The sequence below is a fragment of the Metopolophium dirhodum genome, chromosome 1 (assembly GCF_019925205.1).
Source record: "Metopolophium dirhodum isolate CAU chromosome 1, ASM1992520v1, whole genome shotgun sequence".
Lineage (NCBI taxonomy): Eukaryota > Metazoa > Arthropoda > Insecta > Hemiptera > Aphididae > Metopolophium > Metopolophium dirhodum.
In genome coordinates this window covers 102,684,904-102,705,514 of record NC_083560.1, presented here as the reverse complement: position 1 = coordinate 102,705,514, position 20,611 = coordinate 102,684,904, and the positions used below count along the sequence as shown (strand labels likewise).

The 20,611-nt window shown below is 34.0% G+C and overlaps 1 protein-coding gene across 3 annotated transcripts in view; it reads left to right on the top strand.

Annotated features, from left to right (window-relative positions):
* LOC132935396 (pseudouridylate synthase RPUSD2-like) overlaps window positions 1-20,611 on the top strand; it is a 494,051-nt gene that overhangs the window by 440,944 nt on the left and 32,496 nt on the right. For all 3 annotated transcript variants that reach the window (XM_061001943.1, XM_061001944.1, XM_061001945.1), the window contains one exon: window positions 1,540-1,617. In XM_061001943.1, the coding sequence (XP_060857926.1) occupies window positions 1,540-1,617 (78 nt within the window). The remainder of the gene's footprint in view (window positions 1-1,539; window positions 1,618-20,611) is intronic.

The window sequence follows — 20,611 nt, the reverse complement described above, 5'->3', positions numbered from 1 at the left end:
ACCAAAAATAAAAATCTGAAGTACATATTGTTGTATAAGAAACCGGGAAACTCGAATTGCAGTCAACTGTACGTCTCAAGTGTACCTTGTCATTGAGTAGGTCACTGTAATGAATGTGATGAATTTTAATTTAATGATAAATCATTGTATACGAAAAACGATGCTAAGTAAAGGAGATTAGAGGATCAGATTCTGCTTCTCATTATTATTTTTATTATTATTTCAATTGTATTGGATGAATTAATTTTTATAGTATTTTTAAGTATAGTACATATAGTATAGGTATTATCGCATATATCAACTACGTATAGCATTAATTATTATAATATTATATCACACATTATTGCTCTTAACTTATAACTCAATACTGTTTGCCGTAGAACGGTGTAAACATGCTCGTTGTATGATTATAGCATAATATTAGTCTAAATATTTTGAATAATATGTCACAGTGCCCATTATAATTAATATTTATCATGTTAAAGGTTCAAGTCCATGCGGTTATTTCATTCGGAATTTTAACAAAAAATCAAAATCAATTTCCTTAAAAATTGATGTCGCGTAAAATATATTCCCGTTTATTTTTCCAATTATTAAGAAAAGAGCTGATTTTTTCCCACTTTTAACTTCCTAGATTAAATTTGTTGCCAGAAACCACTTACAATGATAAGATTGAAGCAATTTTTCTGCTCCGAAACGTGATCTCTGAAAAAAAAACACATTTTAAAACCAATACATTCCTCGTTCCGCTCGGGATTTAAAAAGAATTAGAGTTTAAATATTTTTGGTACAGGGCCTCTTGTCATTATTTGGCGCTTTCTTCTCTTTTGTTTTTCTAAATATTTACTCTGTAGTATAATATAACACCCACATAGTTACACTGAATAATTTCATTATTGTAACATTCTTAAGTGCATATAATATGTATAATATATATGAGGGTTAGGTTAACTGGTTAGGGTTAGGTTACCTTATAATGTCTATATAACAATTTAATATATTATTTAAAAAAAACTTAATTAATACAAGATTAATGATGGACTTATAATGAAAAAAAAAAACATAATTATATTTTATATGAGAAACCCCTATTTCATAAACTAAAATATGAAAATTCTATACGGCTTGAATTCCGGCGAATTACTATTGGTTACAATCATCAATATTTCTTATTCGATGACCACCTTGAGATTTTTTATCGTCCTTATATATTATTAAATATAACATAATATTATAATTGAATACTCGATGTGCAAACGGAAAGGGTTCACTCGTCATCGAGGTATGTTGGCAAGTATAATAATAAGAATGATAAAAATAAAATAATAATACCTAGTAATATAATTTTGAACCAAAGTCGCAGTGTTCAAGTGTCAGACACCGGAGTTTTGTCGAGTGACTATATTTCAATGGGCATTTTTTACATCTATAGCGTGTGCGTGTGCACGCAGAAAGGACCTCTGACTTTCAGAAAAAATAATATATATTTCTTTGAGTCTCTTTTTACTGTCTCATTTTATAATCTGTTTTTTTTTCCAGACCGACGAAGAGCCCATTACAAACAAGCGTAAATACTTGGCAGACGACCGGAGCGACTCGGGCAAGGATTTGAAAAAAGTAAGAATACCTCTATTGTAACACTATAATTATAATATATTCCTAATTTATATTTTATTTTACTCACATTGTAATCGTCGACTTCGACCGCATATCCAATGTGTCTATAACACAATTATTACTATATTGTTATTTCTGAAAAAAAACTTTTTTCCTCCACGTCATTATAAATATCATTGTACTATTTTTTGATCGACTCGTCACCAAATCACGACAAAATAAATGTATGCCTAATATAGGGAATTTTGTTTAATTCAAATCAATTTCAATACACTAGGTAAGTCTTTTGTCAACGAATAATAATATATTATTATAGAGTAAAAGGCGTTTGAATTTTTCCGGCCGTCTCCGTTTAACAATCGGTATCACGGGTACTGCATAATATTATTATTTTTAACGATACAGTAGATGGTGTATTTTGTTATTATTCTTATTATTATTATTATTATTATTATTATTATAATTATTTTTTTTTTATATTTATACTGTTGTGAGTAACATTGTGCTTTCTTTACAATTTTCACTTGACTTGAAAGTAAAATGTTCAGTAAGATTCAGTCTCGTGATTATTCTATTCGTCAGCGTTTGATTTCTTTGAACGATTATTATATAAATAATGGCACGGAATTTTAATCAGACAAATGTTTACGTCACAATTATTTTTATAGCAGTGGTGATTTCAATTGTCTTATGTTGTGTCAGTGTGACGCACAATAGGAACCATGAACTGATGAAATGTTAACCATACACTGCAGTAGTAACTAGTAATTTAAAAAATTAAGACCAATATCTTAATAACAAGTAGAAGACAGCCCCGAGCTACTTTTTTTTACATATTTACTATTATGTATAATAGTTAATAATCGTACAATCATTATTGTTCACCTGATGAATTATGATCGTTTTATAAAGGTAAAATTCACTTTTCTACTAAATGCATAGTATCTGGAATTTTATAAATTTTATAAACTTAGCCTTTTCCGCAAAGTTGTATAACGGCCGATATCTCTTATATCTCAGGTTTTACCAAAATATATTTTTATTAAAATATATACTAGTGGTATTAACACAAAAATTATTACCTATATTATATTATTATATTGTATACCGATGAATAAAGAAAATAAGACATCACGGCCTTCTACTAAAATAATCTAATGAAATACAATTATATATAAATCGTCGTTGACACCAAAAACCATCCATTGTGCAAAAACCCACTTTTTTTGGAGACGAAAAAACGTTTTAAATAAAAAATTTACAAATGAGCTATTTCATAAACGATTATTATTGTATGTTATTGTAGGTAATACACATACAAGAATTTATTTATTATTTTTCACACAAATATATATACTATAATACTAGGTGCCCGACTCAGAGACCATACTTGAACCCAATCGCCATAATATAGGTTGGGCAATGTTCACAAATATCAATGTTATCAATCTTCTATCTATTATATACTATAATATTGACAACAGATTGTAAACATTGCCCAACTTACTTGGCTTCAAAAACCCATACACAGTAGAATATAAAGTCGGGCATCTTGTATAGAAGTACTATATATCTGTGATTTTTCATTAATTCTACGATGCAGATAGCACATAGGAGATTTTATTCAAAAGTAGCTTATTTCTTTCTGAATCCGGGGATACCAAAACTTCAAAATCAGAAATTTGGCACAAGGTAGGTTTTCTCGTGTTAACAATGAAATATTAATTATTTGTAAAGTACCTATTTGCTAATATCGTATATGTATGGACAGCGTATTAGTGTTCCTATATTTTATAAAAAGTATAAATGCCGTGGTTTACTACATAACATAATTGGTATTCTCTATTTGTCCGTCACACGTTAAACTACTTTGCAGCATAATACAATAATTATTGTGGGGGACGGAGTGGCCGAGCGGGCTAAGGAGTCGGTTGTGACGCACACCGGTGCTGGTTCAAACCTCGGTTCACGGATGGAATTTTTCTTCGGGCAAGTCACGGTGTCCGGAGAACAAGTGCCGCCACCCCCCCCCCCCCCCGGGCATGGAAAATACCTACGGGTGCCCATTTGAAAATCTGCCAAAACTACATACACGTGTTTACCAACCAACAGTATCTTCCCCTACAAACAAACAAGCAGCTAATGGCCATAGTTTCCGGGCTCAATGATCAATAAAAAAAAAAATAATTATTATTATTATTATTATTGTATTCATTTCCCAATTTAAATATTAATTTTAACGGCAGTCGGTATTAGATAATGTGTAAACAATTTGAATTAGTAGACACGGGTGTCGGCCATCGTATAATTTGCGGTGGAAAGGAGTAATGGTATACTATTGACGGAAGCGTGTTATGTTCGTCTTAACCACAGGTAGATAAATTTAGGTTTTTGTTATTTTACTTTTTCATTGACAACGTGTCAAACTATATATAATATATTCCTTGAATGCAAGTTAAATTGAAATTTAAGCCCATGATGTGAAACGACTTACTCAATTTGTTGCGAACGTAATATGACGCGACATTGATGCAGGGTCCTACTCTGGGGGTAATCTCCTACAAATGACAAGTTTTACATACAAATTAAATTATTTTAGAATAAAATGTGTTTTCATAAAATCTAATTAAAGAAAAATAATTATGTTTTCGTTATAGTGTTTAACACTTTATCACCATTCAGAAACCATTTCGATTAATTACAGCTAGTTCACTGATTACTATGGGTAGCGCAACGCTAATATTGTTATAATATATTTATTTATTACGTGCAAATAATATTCGTTAATAATAATGATATTATACTCTTACCGTCTCGATTCAACGAAATCGCAACTCGGGCAGTTTATTTTAGATTCCAATGTGAAATTTATGAATTTTGTCAAATAGCACAATATTAGACCAAGTTTTTAACAGTCGGTTAATTGACAGGATTTTGGACGAAACGATTTTATAAATCTGTATACATAATTCTACATTGCTAAAGCAGATATTCTAGTGCATTTTTCTAGTGCAATTAATGTAATATTTTACAAATAACCCTCCGTTTGACACAATCTAAAAAAAATTCAAAAAGGCTCTATTTTTTCATTTATTAAAAAATTTATAATTTATAGCTATATTGCTGTTGGTATTACTATTTATTTATGGCACGAAAAAGGGTAATTTTGATATCGGTTGAATTTCTTATGAATGAAAGCAACTTATATTTTAAACAACACAGAACAATAATATAAATTTGAACGGTTTTCACACTTTGATAACTTACAAATACTAATCCATTGTAAGGTATAATAAATATCTCACTACTCGTTGACATTTTAAACGCTTTTTCAAAAAATATTTTAGATCATTGTAGGTATGATGGTCAACGAGGGTTAGTAATCATATTATTTTGAAAAAAATAACTAATATTACAATATACTTGCATTATATTTCGAATTAGATGAGGTGCTGACTTCAAACTTAATCAACATAGGTACCTACTGTATATAATATAATATGAATATTATGCTCATAATTGGTTATATCTATGTGCTACAAACAATATAATATTATTGTACCTATGATATATTATACGGTTTCCCACATTTTCTCGCGTTTCCGATAACAAAAAACGAGTACCATGTGGAGGGGTAGTACAACAATAAAAAAATACCTAATTAAAAGTAGGGCGTGTTTCCGTGAAAATAGGTAAACTTGGGCTGTAGAATAAAAACGGCGCTTCACCTCTTTCAAAGATATAAAGGCATCAAAGTAAAAAACCATTGCAAATATAATACATTTTTACTTTGAAATGGTATTTTCATAATTAACATTAAGCTTTTTTTGACGGACCCTTAAACTTTAATGACGAGAAGTGTATACTTGAATATCACTTGAGTCAATTTTAGTGGTATTTCCGCGTATGAAAAAGTCAGATGTATAATAATTTCAATAAGTCTATAACTTGGGTTCTATAACGGTCGACGAGTCGTCTGAGTTTGAGTTTAAAAATAATGGTCCTTCATTATATTATATTATTATTCGCTTTTAGTTTGTTTAATTTATTTTTGATCTTGATTTCTGATGATTGCAATAACAAACGACTGTTTATTAGTTGAGGCAAATCTTTTACAAGTCTTGGATATTATGGAGTCCTGAAATTTGTACTGCAAATAACACAAATCGGGGTAGTATATACCTGCGATATTTATGTGTTTTTGTTGAAACATATAGATGGAAAAAAAACAACTCTGGGGAAGTCATCTATATAATTTCATAAATATTAGTCGTTTTACAAAGTTTTATTCCTTTTAGAATAATAAATAGCATTTAGAGATCAAAGACTTTTGACTTTTAAATAAAAACAATATATTTTTATTAGGTACCAATTTTATATTTTACATAATCTTATAGTTTTGGAATATTTCGGAAACATGATCTTAGACTTCGGTTATATGTTATGATTTATAATTATTATTGTTTTAAATTGAATGTGTAAGTGGTAATTCAAATTTCGTGACTTTAACTTTGACTATTTGTAATTAAATAACTATACTATTGAATATTATAAATATATAGTTTTATAAAAATGTATAATTCCATTTTTGGAATAAAAAAGAAAAAACCAAATGTTATCAGTTATTTTTTTCATAGAAACTTTATACTTTATAGTGTACATTCTAGTCTCTATTGTAACTACATTTTAAGGGGTCTAATAATTTCACTCGTGTGTCACTCGCAGACGTTTATTCTTGTCGACATTCTTATAGTTATTCAACGTTATGATAATACGGATATAATTATTGTTCTTTATTCGTTATTAACCACTCCGCCGTATAACGGTTTTATCGTTTACTATCAAAGAAAAAAAATAATGATATGGAAACCTCCAATTCCTTCAGAAACCATCGTCGATGCAACTTACTGTGATAAAAATCACTTTTTTTCATAAAGTTTTATCTATTCGTTTTTCTCTCTAAAATTGTAAAACTAATTAATTGTCTCGACCTCCTATATGAACGACTCACTGTGTATACAGCAATACCCTTTTACTATAGTACTATACAAGTCAAATGACAATCAATTAATTAATATACAGAGCGATTCACCAAGCATGCTCACCCCGTTTGAATTCGTCAATAATTCAGTCATTCGAAATCTGGTTTTGAAATTGTTATACATATCTACTTAAAGACCATATTTTTAAATTCATGAGATTTTTTGTACTACTCGAGGAGTGTCCTATGGGTGTATAAACTTCTATTTTTTCAATTATTACTCTTATTTTGAGTTGTTCTTCTTTGTGTAACCACTAAAGACTTTTTAAATATATTATTCCAAAATTCAAAAAGCAGCAGCTGCAGTACCATGTCTGTGAGTGGAACTTTTGTGAGCAATAACAAAATGTCTATATTTTATGATTAATTGTTATTTACACTGATACATTTTTTCCAATCGTACACTGCTTGCTGAGTGCACTATGAAATTCGACACGACTTACCATATGTATCAATAGTTACTAATATGAACTTTTCTCAGGCCACTTGACATTTCCCGCCTAATAATTATTCGCTCGTCTGTCAATACATAATCAAAATGTAAAGCACGATTATTGGACCCAGTAATTGTTGATAGTCCAAAAGCATATAATTTATAATAATAATATAATGCATGCGTACAAACAATAATACTTTTCAGTAGGACTGTGCGAGATTATATTTTTACGACGTTTATCGCGTTTGACAATAATATAACAATTCTAAATTGAATGAGCGAATGTTAAAACGTTCCAACAGCATTAAATAATTTTCTTCAAACATCTAAAATCTACTATCTACTTGTACATCATATTATTAAGAAGTCGAGGAAAACAATTTATCGTAGAAAACAGTTTCAGTGTTTTCGATGTCAAAAACATGATGCCATTTTCTGTAAAATGGATTGCTTAGAACTTCTCAATCGTCCGTCAACATATGTGTTTTATCACCACTTCGCATTTTGTTTTTATTCCATTAAGAACTGAAGAGCCAATAAATCATTTTTATCAGATATAATATAAAACTCATATTATATTATATACCTTGTAATAAATCATAATCATTTTCCAAGTGGTCGGACGGTGGACACTGGACGTATACCCTAAACTCTAAACGTGTAGTTAATGTGTATTTTAATATCCTTAGAATCGCTTAATAATACCATTGATAATTTATAATCAATGATATTACTGTAAAGTAATTGCAGGAGAAAACTGTAAAAAAAAAATGATAATAAACATTTAAATTTAAAACCCGTCGCTCCACGATACAATACACTGATAAATAGCTAAGATTGAGCCCAAAACGTTTTCTACAGCCGGCATCTTTTCAAAACGAAGCGCACGAAATAAATTACAAACCATTTGTGCTGTAATTATTTTTTTTTAATGACTTACCCTTTCAAACAATTTTGTAAATAAACGCCATTGGCATTTAATTCTGTTTTAAATTGTTTTTTTTTTTAACGTGCATGTTAATTGTTGATTAAGTTAATTTAATCAATCGTACATTTTTCAAAACTACACGAAAATCGCGGTTTAAAGACTATTATAATATAAAAAAAAATTAAAATTGTTGTATATTTAGTTTAAATAAAAACATACTGATTTGGTAATTAATTGTTCATTATGATAGAGAGTTCATTGAAATATTTAAATTTAATTGAATTTCATGTACGTTTTAAAAACAAAATCAATTTTGATACTATTATGATATATTATATTGTTAGGTACCACATTTTTTAATTTTTCTGTAGTATATGTTTTAAATTGGAAAAAATGTTTTTAAAAAAAAGTATCAATAACTAATATCAACTGACGATAACTGTTAAAAGAATAATCATGTCGTTATAATTTAATATTTTCCTCTTTTCGCTTATTAGAATTTAGAATTATATTATTATTCAAAAAATTGAACTATATTACTTAAAAAATCAAAGATATTCGAATTATAGTAATAATTAGGTGCTTATATGCATAAATTATTTAGATACAGAAGTTTCCACCGTATTATTGAACCCACGGTTAATATGGGCTCATTCGTCTTTTGAATCCAATTAGTTGATCCCGATTTACACATTTACTAATAGGTACATACGAAGCAATTCGTCCATATTCGAGGATTTATACTATTTCCTTGACTCATTCATATCAAAAAGTATTGACATTTTTAAAAATATTATTCTTACATAATTTTGAGTTATTACAAACAACATTTTTGAAAATAAGGAATATTTTCTATTTATATTTTTATAAATTTTAATTTTTTGTCTAAGGAACCCTTATGTTGCTAAGAAAATTTTACAAAGCCCCAAAAATTAGGAATTTTCATAAAATATACATAATTCATGAAAATTGGTGCATGCGTGATTTGTTTATTAATTTGTTTCTTATTATAATAAAATCATAAACTACATAAAGTAGTTGCTATATCGTAGACAATTTTATATTATAGATAACATTCTACCAATCCGCATCGTACATCGTATTCGACTACGTAACAAAGAATTCTGGTTATTATTAATAAAATAAACATGATAAGCCAAATATTATTTGATTTTAATTCAATTCAGATATGTCCGTTGATCCCGTGGATTACTCTCACGGAACCAAGTTCGAGAACCACCGATCTATAACGAATATAAAATGTGATTAGAACAATGAACTTAAATCTTGTAGTCGAGAAATACATTGATGAAAATCTCAACAACTCTATATAAACGTTCGAATAAATATGAAATATGAAATATAAGCGCCGGCCAAAATAAGAATAGCGGTTTGACAGTTTTTCAATTTTCTCCATAAATCGGTCTTAAAAAGGTCAGCGTCTAAAACTCTAAACAATAACCTATCATGTGTACTCCACTTATCATTTCAAACTCCCAGAGGATTGAAATGCTACGAATTTTACTGAAGGTTCGGTAAATGCGTTCTGACATCCAAGGAGTTTCGGTCATATAGTTTTAGAAAATGGTATTACATTTTGTATTTTTAACATTCATCCTCGCAACACACATATATACATATCGTTGTCTTACCCGTTTAAATTCATGAAGTTAAAAAATATATTTAAATAAAGAATGTATCGCCTACTTTGTATATTAGATTTGGACGTAATATTAATTTTGTTAATTTTAAACTGACGAACTAACAGTGTTTGTCGCGAATTCCGGTTCACTTGAACTCGGGTGAAAACTCGACTATATTAGGCTGGGTGCTATCTAATTTAGTATAAGATAAATAAGGATATAATGATAGTGGACTGTATAATTTATTTCTCTCCCTTTGAATAATAATTAATAAAATACAACGTAGACTTAATGCTATGTTAGTCCTATCACATCGCATAACAACATAAAATAATAATAATTAATCACGGAACGTGATATTGGGTTATCAAACTATTACAATAATAAGGTATGATACGTCTGACCTGGGTACCGGTCGGTTGCTGTCCTGTACTGGTCGGGGTCGATGTATCTGCACCGGAAGACTGGGGAACGTGACGATCTACGACGGCGACACTACTGACCCAGTGCGACTAACATCGCACACGTGAATTGAAATTAATGAGGATAACTTGCGATCACTCACCCCTTTCTATAATGCGAACACCAATTTTACTGTTCGAGCATGTAGAATGTGAGAGCGAGAATACGATCGAAAGTTCTTACAACGCGAATGTCGTTTATTCGAGCGTGTAAGAACCTATAAGGCGGCACATCAACGCGACGCTACAGCACAACGAACGCGACGATACGGCACAACGAACCAGCGATCGCACTTATTGAGGAGAAAAAAACGACTCTCGTATGTGGTACGTCAACTACATACAACGATAGACAATATAAACTTGACTAATATGTCATACCGCGCAATGGCGACAATACTCGTAAAACACGTGACGATTTAAAAACAAAAAAACAACGGCACTACGGACGCCTTCTTCCTGTAGCGCATGACGTGTAGAGTCCGTGAAAAAACGAATTGACGACGAAAAACCGGCCGTTGGCCGGCACTGGGCTGCGCATGCGTGTCACGGAACCGGATCATTTTAAAATCGGAATAACCGGCGCGCTCTGGTAGTTAACCGAGTCCCAACATCCTCCCCCGCTTTGAAAGGGTACTTTCAAAACCGATACTTCTCGGTCAGACCATATCATTGTACAACTATTAAGTAATAAACAGAAACAAAAATAAACCTATGACAATTCAAATACAAAATAATGCATATATACATAAATAATTATACACAGCAAGAAAATTTTATGTTTGGGATGGTGGAAGATGGAACAAATGGAAGAAGGTAAGTTAAGCGTTGTCGGTGGGTAGTTTAACCAACTTTACCACTGGACGTTTCAGTATCCCTTCCGCTGTCTTGACAGTGGCTACACGGACCACTTGGTCAGCACCAGGGTGGACCTCGATGACCCGACCAATTTGCCACATCAAAGGAGGTCGAGAAGGTGAATTTATGACGACGATATCTCCGACACCGAGACTGGGATTTTGATGGAACCATTTCTGTCTACTCTGCAGCGTGTGCAAATACTCCCGATTCCACCGTTTCCAAAATGATTGAAGGGCTTGTTTAATTAACTGCCAGCGTTTGAGACGATTCTGCGGAATGTCACTGATGTCGTGTTCAGGAATTGCCAAGATCGGTTGTCCGATCAAAAAATGTCCCGGTGTTAGCACAGACAAATCGTTCGGATCGCTTGACATGACAACCAAGGGTCGAGAATTGAGTACACCCTCGATCCGTGTAATCAATGTCGTCAATTCCTCTAAGGTATGCACCTGATTACCTACAACCTTTTTTAGGTGTAACTTTGTACTTTTGATAGCAGCTTCCCAAATACCGCCAAAGTGCGGAGCTGCAGGCGGGTTAAATCGCCACTGACACGGAACTCGTGCATGCAGAGCTTCTTGGAGTGCTGCGTCTTTAAATAATGTCTTAAGCTGCCTTGCTGCTCCAATGTAATTTGTACCACAATCCGAGTGGATCTGTGCAGGAATTCCTCTACGGGCTACAAATCGATCCAGCGCAGCCATAAAGGCTTCCGTTGACAAATCCGTTACCACCTCCAGGTGGACAGCCTTGGTGGATAGACAAATAAATAACGCAAGATACGCCTTATAAGTCCTTGAATTACGGCGTTGACTTTCTTTAACCGTGAATGGACCTCCGTAGTCCATCCCGACATTTGTAAATGGTCGACATTGTTGGACTCTTGCTGAGGGTAAATCTGCCATCACTGGTTGGGGAGCGGCAGCCTTGTATCTGACACACACTGTACATTTAAATATAACTTGCCGTATCGCAGCTCGACTGGAAACGATCCAAAAACGTCGCTGAATTAGTGAGGCCACTAGACGCGATCCACCATGTAAAGTGTTCTGATGGTAGTGTTGAATAATGATGTAAGCAAGGTGAGACGACTTTGGTAACAAGATAGGGTGTTTGGCGTCTATGTTCAAGTCCGAATGCTGTAGACGGCCGCCTACTCTAATCACACCGTGAGCATCGACAAAAGGTGCAAGTTGAGCGAGGGAACTCGGGGTGATGACGGAATTTGAAGTTCCTAGTTGGTGGTGCAACTCTGCGTAATATAACCTTTGAGTGTACCTCGCTACCTTTGTCAAAACATTTTCGTACTCCTTCCAAATGATTGGTCCACTCACGACTGGACGTTGTCGAGCCTTGTCGACAAATCGAAGACAATATGCTAGCACCCGTTGCATCTTGCGCAACACAGAAAACCGCTGAATCAAACTATCATCAACCTGTTGAGCTAACAGCACATTTTTCGATGGGCGTTTAAAATCAGGGAGCTCTGCAGGATCTACAATCGATGTGATGGCAACCGGCCATTGCTCTTCCGGATACTGGAGAAATTCCGGTCCATGTAGAAATGATGAACATGCTACCAAGGCATCTGGAAGCAGTCCTCGCGATGCAGGGTCGGCTGGATTATCTGCAGTACCGACGTGAGCCCATTCGCACTGGGGTACGAGATTGCGTATTTTCGATACTCGGTTTGTGACAAAGATTTTAAATAGCCTTTGTTCAGCTGTGAGCCACGATAAAACAATAGTTGAATCTGTCCATGCCCGGACACGTGTGATCTTGATTCTGCCCTGTAAAACTTTCAAACGTAGAGACAAGAGACGTGACAACAAGAGTGCGGCACAGAGCTCTAGCCGTGGTATGGTTAATGACATATCCATTGATGATGACTTCAGTGGTGCAACCTTTGTTTTACATGCCAGGAAATACAATCGGACATTATCACTCTGGTCTACCACACGCAAATACACTGTTGCTGCATATCCAACCTGAGACGCGTCAGCGAATCCTAGTAATTGTATATCTTGACTGTTGACTACTGCAATGTGTCGTGGTAACGACAAGCATGCTAAGTCCGGCAGCTTATCGATGAAACCTTGCCACAACGATGTCAAAGCTGATGAAAGTGGTGCATCCCAATCTAATTTTTCCATCCATAGCCGCTGCATTAAACACTTGGCCCAGAAAACCATCGGACCCAACGCGCCGATTGGATCATAAAAGCGAGCCACAGTTGATAATACTGACCGTTTTGTAGGAGTAACTTGACTTATCGTCGAATGATAGCCGAATGTGTCAAGTACAGGGTCCCAATGTACTCCTAAAACTTTGACGGCCTGTTCCCTAGTTGGCTCTATCCATGGTGTCATAGCCCGGTCTTCAATGTCGATAGTGTTCAAAATCTCGGGACAATTGCTAGCCCATTTTTTCAGGCTAAATCCACCTCGATTTAACAAGTCGATGATTTGGATTTTTGCTGCTAAAACGTCCTCTAAAGTGTCAGCGCCAACGAAAATATCATCCACGTATGTATCAGTTAACAGGACATCGTGGACGAGTGGAAATTCAGGTCCATCATCCATATTGAGCTGTTGTAGGCATCGAATCGCTAAAAACGGAGCCGAACTTACGCCATATGTGACCGTACACAACTCATACTCCTGTACCTCGTCACTAGGCGAATTGCGCCATAGTATATGTTGATAAACTCTATCTGGTTCATGTAGACATATTTGACGGTACATTTTAGTGATGTCGGCTGTAAAGACAAATTTGTGTAGTCGACTGCGCAACAAAACATCACCGATTTCTGTCTGAAGCTTTGGTCCAGTCACCAAGCAGTCATTTAATGAGACTCCGGATGAAGACTTAGCTGAGGCATCAAACACCACACGAATCTTCAGTTCTTCATTACACCGTTTAACTACAGGATGGTGAGGTATAAAATATTTGCCTGGCTCGGTCGCTAACTTCATATGTCCTAACGATCTGTAATCATCCATGAAGGCCCGGTAGGCAGTATATAATTCCGGATCCTTTTCAAGGCGACGTTCTAAATTATACAATCGGTTCAGAGCAGAAGTTCTGGATGACCCTAAAACGACCGATTTCTCATCTTGACATCCGATGTCAGCTGTATCCGGGAAACATACTATTTTTCGAAACGGTAAACCAACATAAAATCGACCGGTGGCGTCTCGTTTCGTGGTTTTAACAAACCAGTCTTCACATTGCTTGTCTTGTGTAGTTGGCATTGTTGACTCTGTGGGTTCCTCTACTGTCCAAAAACGCTGCATCAATTCTTCGATCGGAGGGGTTGTACTAATTGACAGAGACGTAAGCGGAGTATGTGTGTTATCCTGTAACGCACCAATTATGACCCAACCTAATTGTGTATTCATCGCTGATGGTAAGCCTTCGGTGTGTATAACGTCAGCTCTAGATTGAATGACGGACGGATATAAGTCTCCTCCAATCAACATATCTACTGGCGCAGGGTGATCAAATTGAGGGTCGGCAAAGACAAGATGACGATAACGATCTCGTACCTCAGCTGGCAAAACCCTGTTAGGCATCGTTGACATAATTCGAGGTAAGACAATGACGTTGGTTCCCTTAAATTCGGGAGCGTCGGCTTGTACAGGAACAAAATTAAAATTAGTTTGGCCTTTGACAGTAGTAACCGGTTGTTGGGAAAGTCCGATGACCTCAACAGGACACTTCCTTCGAGTCAAACCTAACCGATTGACACAATCCACTGTCATTGCGGACACCTGTGATCCACTGTCTAACACTGCCCTGACTGCTTGTAAAACTCCTGTATTGTCACGAACCCTGACTACGACAGTTCCTAACAAAACAGTGGTTTCAGTATGTGTAACTCCCGAAAACTGTGTTGCATTACAACTTGTAGTGGCTCGTTCGGAGTTGTCATTTGTCTTATCGGTATTCGATTTTATAATATCATCTGTCAAGTGTAGTAATGTACTATGTTTACTCGAACATATACGGCACGTAAAAGACGTAGGACACGCATTGCTCATGTGTCCACTGTTCAAACAAACAAAACATAATTGATTTTTATTGACAAAATCACGGCGACTGCTAACTGGTTGTTTTCGGAATCCAAAACACTTGTAAATTGCATGAGGATGTCCACAAAACAAACACTTTTTTGTCTTGGCCGGGGTGACCGCGGCTAACGATGTCTTCTCGGACTTCTTGCCCTGGATCTTCTTAGTCGTTGTCTTCCCTACGGTCCTTTCATTGTTTTCTACATAACTAATGCCAGAACTACTGCCAACGTTTTCCAAAACGTTACATCGTTGTGATACGAAATCTAATAATGAGTTCAAGTCAGGTATTTGATTTTTAGCGACAGTAGCTTCGAATAATCGTCGTGTCATGGGATCAATAACCCGTGAACCGATGTAGAATAGTAAAAAACCAGCAAAGTCACTAACTCCAAGAGCTTGTATAGCTGATACATTTTCCCGAAAAGTGTTGACGAGCAATGAAAGTGAAGCCGGAGATTCCTTTGTTAACGGCGCAAATGCAAATAATTTTTCAATGTGCGCAGTAACTAATAAGCGTTTATTGTCGTACCGATCTTTGAGTGCGTTCCAAGCAATAGAATAATTGTCGGCTGTAAGTGGGACTGCTTTTACTATTGTTAACGCTGGACCTAATAAATAGCACAACAGATAATGGAAACGCTCAATGTCCGTGTAATGTTCGTTGACGTGCACCAAAGAAGTAAACATATCACGGAAGGAACACCATTCAATGATATTTCCATCAAATTTAGGAATCTCTATTCTCGGTAAGACAAGTGATTGTACAGAAGTCTGCCTATTATTATTGCGCAGCGTGGCTATCGAATTATTCGGTTTTAACTTTGCTACTATCACATTAATTTGATCACACATTGATTGCATTGTTTCGGTGACATCCTCATCTACTCGTATAAACTCGTCTACTTCGTCGGTCTCAGCAAATACTGACAGAATATGTTTTTGTTCATTATTGAAAGTAATGACAAGTTGATCTAACGACATAATTCGAGCTTCTAACGTAGGACGATTTTCGGAATTAATTACGGCATCATTAGCAATGCTCAATATTTTATTAATTGACCGTAACGCGACGTCTCGTGCTGCACGCGCGCGCGTTAACTCGACCCTTTTTTGTTCATTGTTAATTTGTTGTTGATTTTTTCTCGTCATTGTAAATGATGTAGTACCTAACCACCTAACAACGCAAAACAACCTAACAAGACAAAATAAAAATAACAAGGATGCTAATAGGATAAACAAATAATAATATCCTACAAAAATAATACACTAACACTCTAACAGTAATTTATTGATAGCGATCCGGCCCGAAGGACCAAATGTTTGTCGCGAATTCCGGTTCACTTGAACTCGGGTGAAAACTCGACTATATTAGGCTGGGTGCTATCTAATTTAGTATAAGATAAATAAGGATATAATGATAGTGGACTGTATAATTTATTTCTCTCCCTTTGAATAATAATTAATAAAATACAACGTAGACTTAATGCTATGTTAGTCCTATCACATCGCATAACAACATAAAATAATAATAATTAATCACGGAACGTGATATTGGGTTATCAAACTATTACAATAATAAGGTATGATACGTCTGACCTGGGTACCGGTCGGTTGCTGTCCTGTACTGGTCGGGGTCGATGTATCTGCACCGGAAGACTGGGGAACGTGACGATCTACGACGGCGACACTACTGACCCAGTGCGACTAACATCGCACACGTGAATTGAAATTAATGAGGATAACTTGCGATCACTCACCCCTTTCTATAATGCGAACACCAATTTTACTGTTCGAGCATGTAGAATGTGAGAGCGAGAATACGATCGAAAGTTCTTACAACGCGAATGTCGTTTATTCGAGCGTGTAAGAACCTATAAGGCGGCACATCAACGCGACGCTACAGCACAACGAACGCGACGATACGGCACAACGAACCAGCGATCGCACTTATTGAGGAGAAAAAAACGACTCTCGTATGTGGTACGTCAACTACATACAACGATAGACAATATAAACTTGACTAATATGTCATACCGCGCAATGGCGACAATACTCGTAAAACACGTGACGATTTAAAAACAAAAAAACAACGGCACTACGGACGCCTTCTTCCTGTAGCGCATGACGTGTAGAGTCCGTGAAAAAACGAATTGACGACGAAAAACCGGCCGTTGGCCGGCACTGGGCTGCGCATGCGTGTCACGGAACCGGATCATTTTAAAATCGGAATAACCGGCGCGCTCTGGTAGTTAACCGAGTCCCAACAAACAGTTTAGTTTTTCATTCTATGAATAATATACTAATTTAAAAAATTAAAAAAATTACATTATAAACACATTATGTTATGTAATATTATATGTTTGATCACTGTATCGGATGCTCGTGTTACCGTATTAAAACTAAAATAATTATTATTATAGCAACGTTATAATTATATTATGTTATAAGTCATATTAGTTTATTAATTATTATCAACGTCCAACATACAAAAGGAACAGGTAAAAAGCAGACTCTCATAATATATAACTAAGATGAATTTATTGTAAAACCCTGTCATATTATATTATTATAGTTGTGTTTATATCGTATTAAATGTTATTTACTTAATCGTATTATTAAGTGGAAACTGTATTTTCTATATTGCCAAGCAAAAGTGGAAATAATTTAATTATATCGAGGGAATTCAAATCTTAGGTACGATCACAAGATTTACCACTTATATAACAAGTATAATATTTACTGTTATATTTTTATTAAGTTGTTTGCTTTTAAACCGATAGGTACCATTATATAGGAAATAAATGATAAGCAAATGGTTAAATTTAAAAGTAGATTCTGATAAAACAAGTGCATATATTGTGATCAAAACATGGTCAAGAATCAAGATTTACTATGTTTGCTCAGATAATATTAAATTCAATACTATTTTCATTTTTAAACCACATTTTCTGTTATTTTTTTCATAAAATAAATTGAAATTAAAAACTTTCATCACTGTAAAATACTTCCAAATCTAAACGGTATTTGAAATTGTATCAAATTTTTTAAACATTTTTAAAAAACATTTCACGAATACACCACAGATTAATTTTACAGCGTATGTTAAAATATATAAATTTTTATATAAACAACATTATTTATGTTATACGTATAAGAATTGACCAACTAATTTCCAAAAGAGTTATGGAGGGGAAATGTTTTTGATACACATTAGTAGGTACTGTAAAACAAGTTTATTGTTTACTGCAGAATATAATCAATAACACTTCTTCAACGCTGTTCTCATGTTAAGTCCAAAATCCTTTTCAGATAATAGTTAAATAAAAGGAACAATAGTTTCTGGTCAAACTAACAGTTTATTTTTTACTATATAGATGAGTTTTATTTATTTATTTTAGATACAATAAATTATTACAACCATTTCCAGATCAAATAGAACTATGAAAATGCTCTTTGAATTGTCAACTACATTAACAATTGATTGAATTGCATTTCACAATACTATATTTCTTACAGTTTAGTCGTATAAAATAGTTCTATTCCTTTAATTGATTGTAAGTTATAATATTAGAAATTACCATTAACTTAATATCTACTATCTTAATATATTATAACTGGATAACCATAAGTTATAAATTCTAAGAAAAAATATTAAAAAATAATAAATGTTAACTTTTAACACGTTATTTCTTCATACTTGATATAAGCGGCACATTCAATAATACAATTATAAGGTCATCCAATGTACTTATTTTTTTATTTAAATCATCAACATATGTATTAAAAATTTGTTCCAACCAAACATTATTCTACGTATATTCGTTTGTTTAGTGCGATAATACTATTTGACTTGAATTTCAATTTCAATTGTAGCGAGGAAAACGCTCAGCAGACAATGTATGGTTACGTGTCGAAGATTTATAAAATAAACTTCTAACCGATCGAGTAGACCCGGTGGTGAATAAAATGATTTTTGCACGTGAGGTACTTACGAATTACTAGTTATCCAGTTTCGAATCACTCGTACGCTCTTGGTCGAAAAGGTGGATCAACGCGTGGAGCACAAAATCGTTTACTCCGCTTCCCATGTAGGTACAATAAAAACGATATCCGAACACGTTTATTACTCACCCGCTGTAAATCGTACGTTGCTCAGTCTTTTTTTTATTATAAAGAAAAAAAATCCCACAATAGTCACGTACTGAGCATATTTTATTTTTATTATTTGGTACACTGCACATATCTGTACGGCCGTTGTAGTGCTGTACCTGTGTACAATTTTTGTTTTCTATGTGTGATCTACTTCCTCCTACAGTACGTCGTTCATCGGTCTGCAGTTTCTGTACGGTTCGTTTTATTTATTTTGCAAATTTTCGCTCGTCCAACTTTATGAGCTTTAAGTACAGTCCATCGTATGGCTCCTCGTTCGTATGTAAGCCATACTACCATTCAATAGCCAATAATTAAACTCTGTAGGAATATACATTGTTATACATTTTTCGACGTACACGAGTGATAAAAGAGTTGAAGAGTGTACTTTCGGGTGGAAAAATATCTATCTACCTATTTAATATTTTCGAATGGTTGAAAAATGTACTGCACAATACTACCGTACAACGGAATCCAGTTCTTAATCTTTCTGTAATGGGTCTTAGTGGAAAAACAAAACTTACCTACACGATTTATGATGAATAACATTTTGGAGATTTATAATGACGTACCGTTTTTCCAGTCAAAAAATAGTTAGGTACAATTTGACTGTTGAAAAAAGTGAAAAAATGTAACTCTAATTATATCTTAAATTGTAAAATAAATAAATACCTACTAAATATTATATTCATAAACCTTCTAAAACGGATATTACATCATTTTCTCTAAAATGTTATGAACTTTTGGTTTTATAATAAATGTTTTATCTTCTCAATCGCACTATAACAACAGTGACATCTGTGGGTTTGAATTACATTTCAATGAAGTGTGTCTATATTATATGTTTGTAATTACACAACAACAGTCTGTGACTGAATAAGTATAATGTACTAAATAATAACATTGTCTAAAACTCTGTTGCCAGGTCCTTTTATGTTATTTAATTTCAGACTCTTATCACAATACACGCGAAACAATGATATTGTATGGGTATATTGGTGGAATATGGAAGTAAATAGCTATAATATAATAATAATATTATACATTTTATTACTATATAGAGTGAGCCAAGAGATGACATAGGTATAAATATTCTACAATATTAAACTAACCTAAACGCCAATCGACCATGTAAAATACAATAGATTCCTTCTGATTCGCTGCATAAAATCTTATTTTTTTTTTGTAATTTATTAATTTTATGTTAAAGCCCCCCCCCCCCTCCCCCACACAAAAATATGGATGAGTTATGAAAAGAACAATGCATTCCTATGCCCACTCCCAGTGTCCACCATAATCGCTTAAACATAAACGAGTATATAACGGCGCTTGGCGTACCTATACTGCGTATACATACGTTATTCTTGTATTCTATCTTACAACCAGAGTTGAGAACATT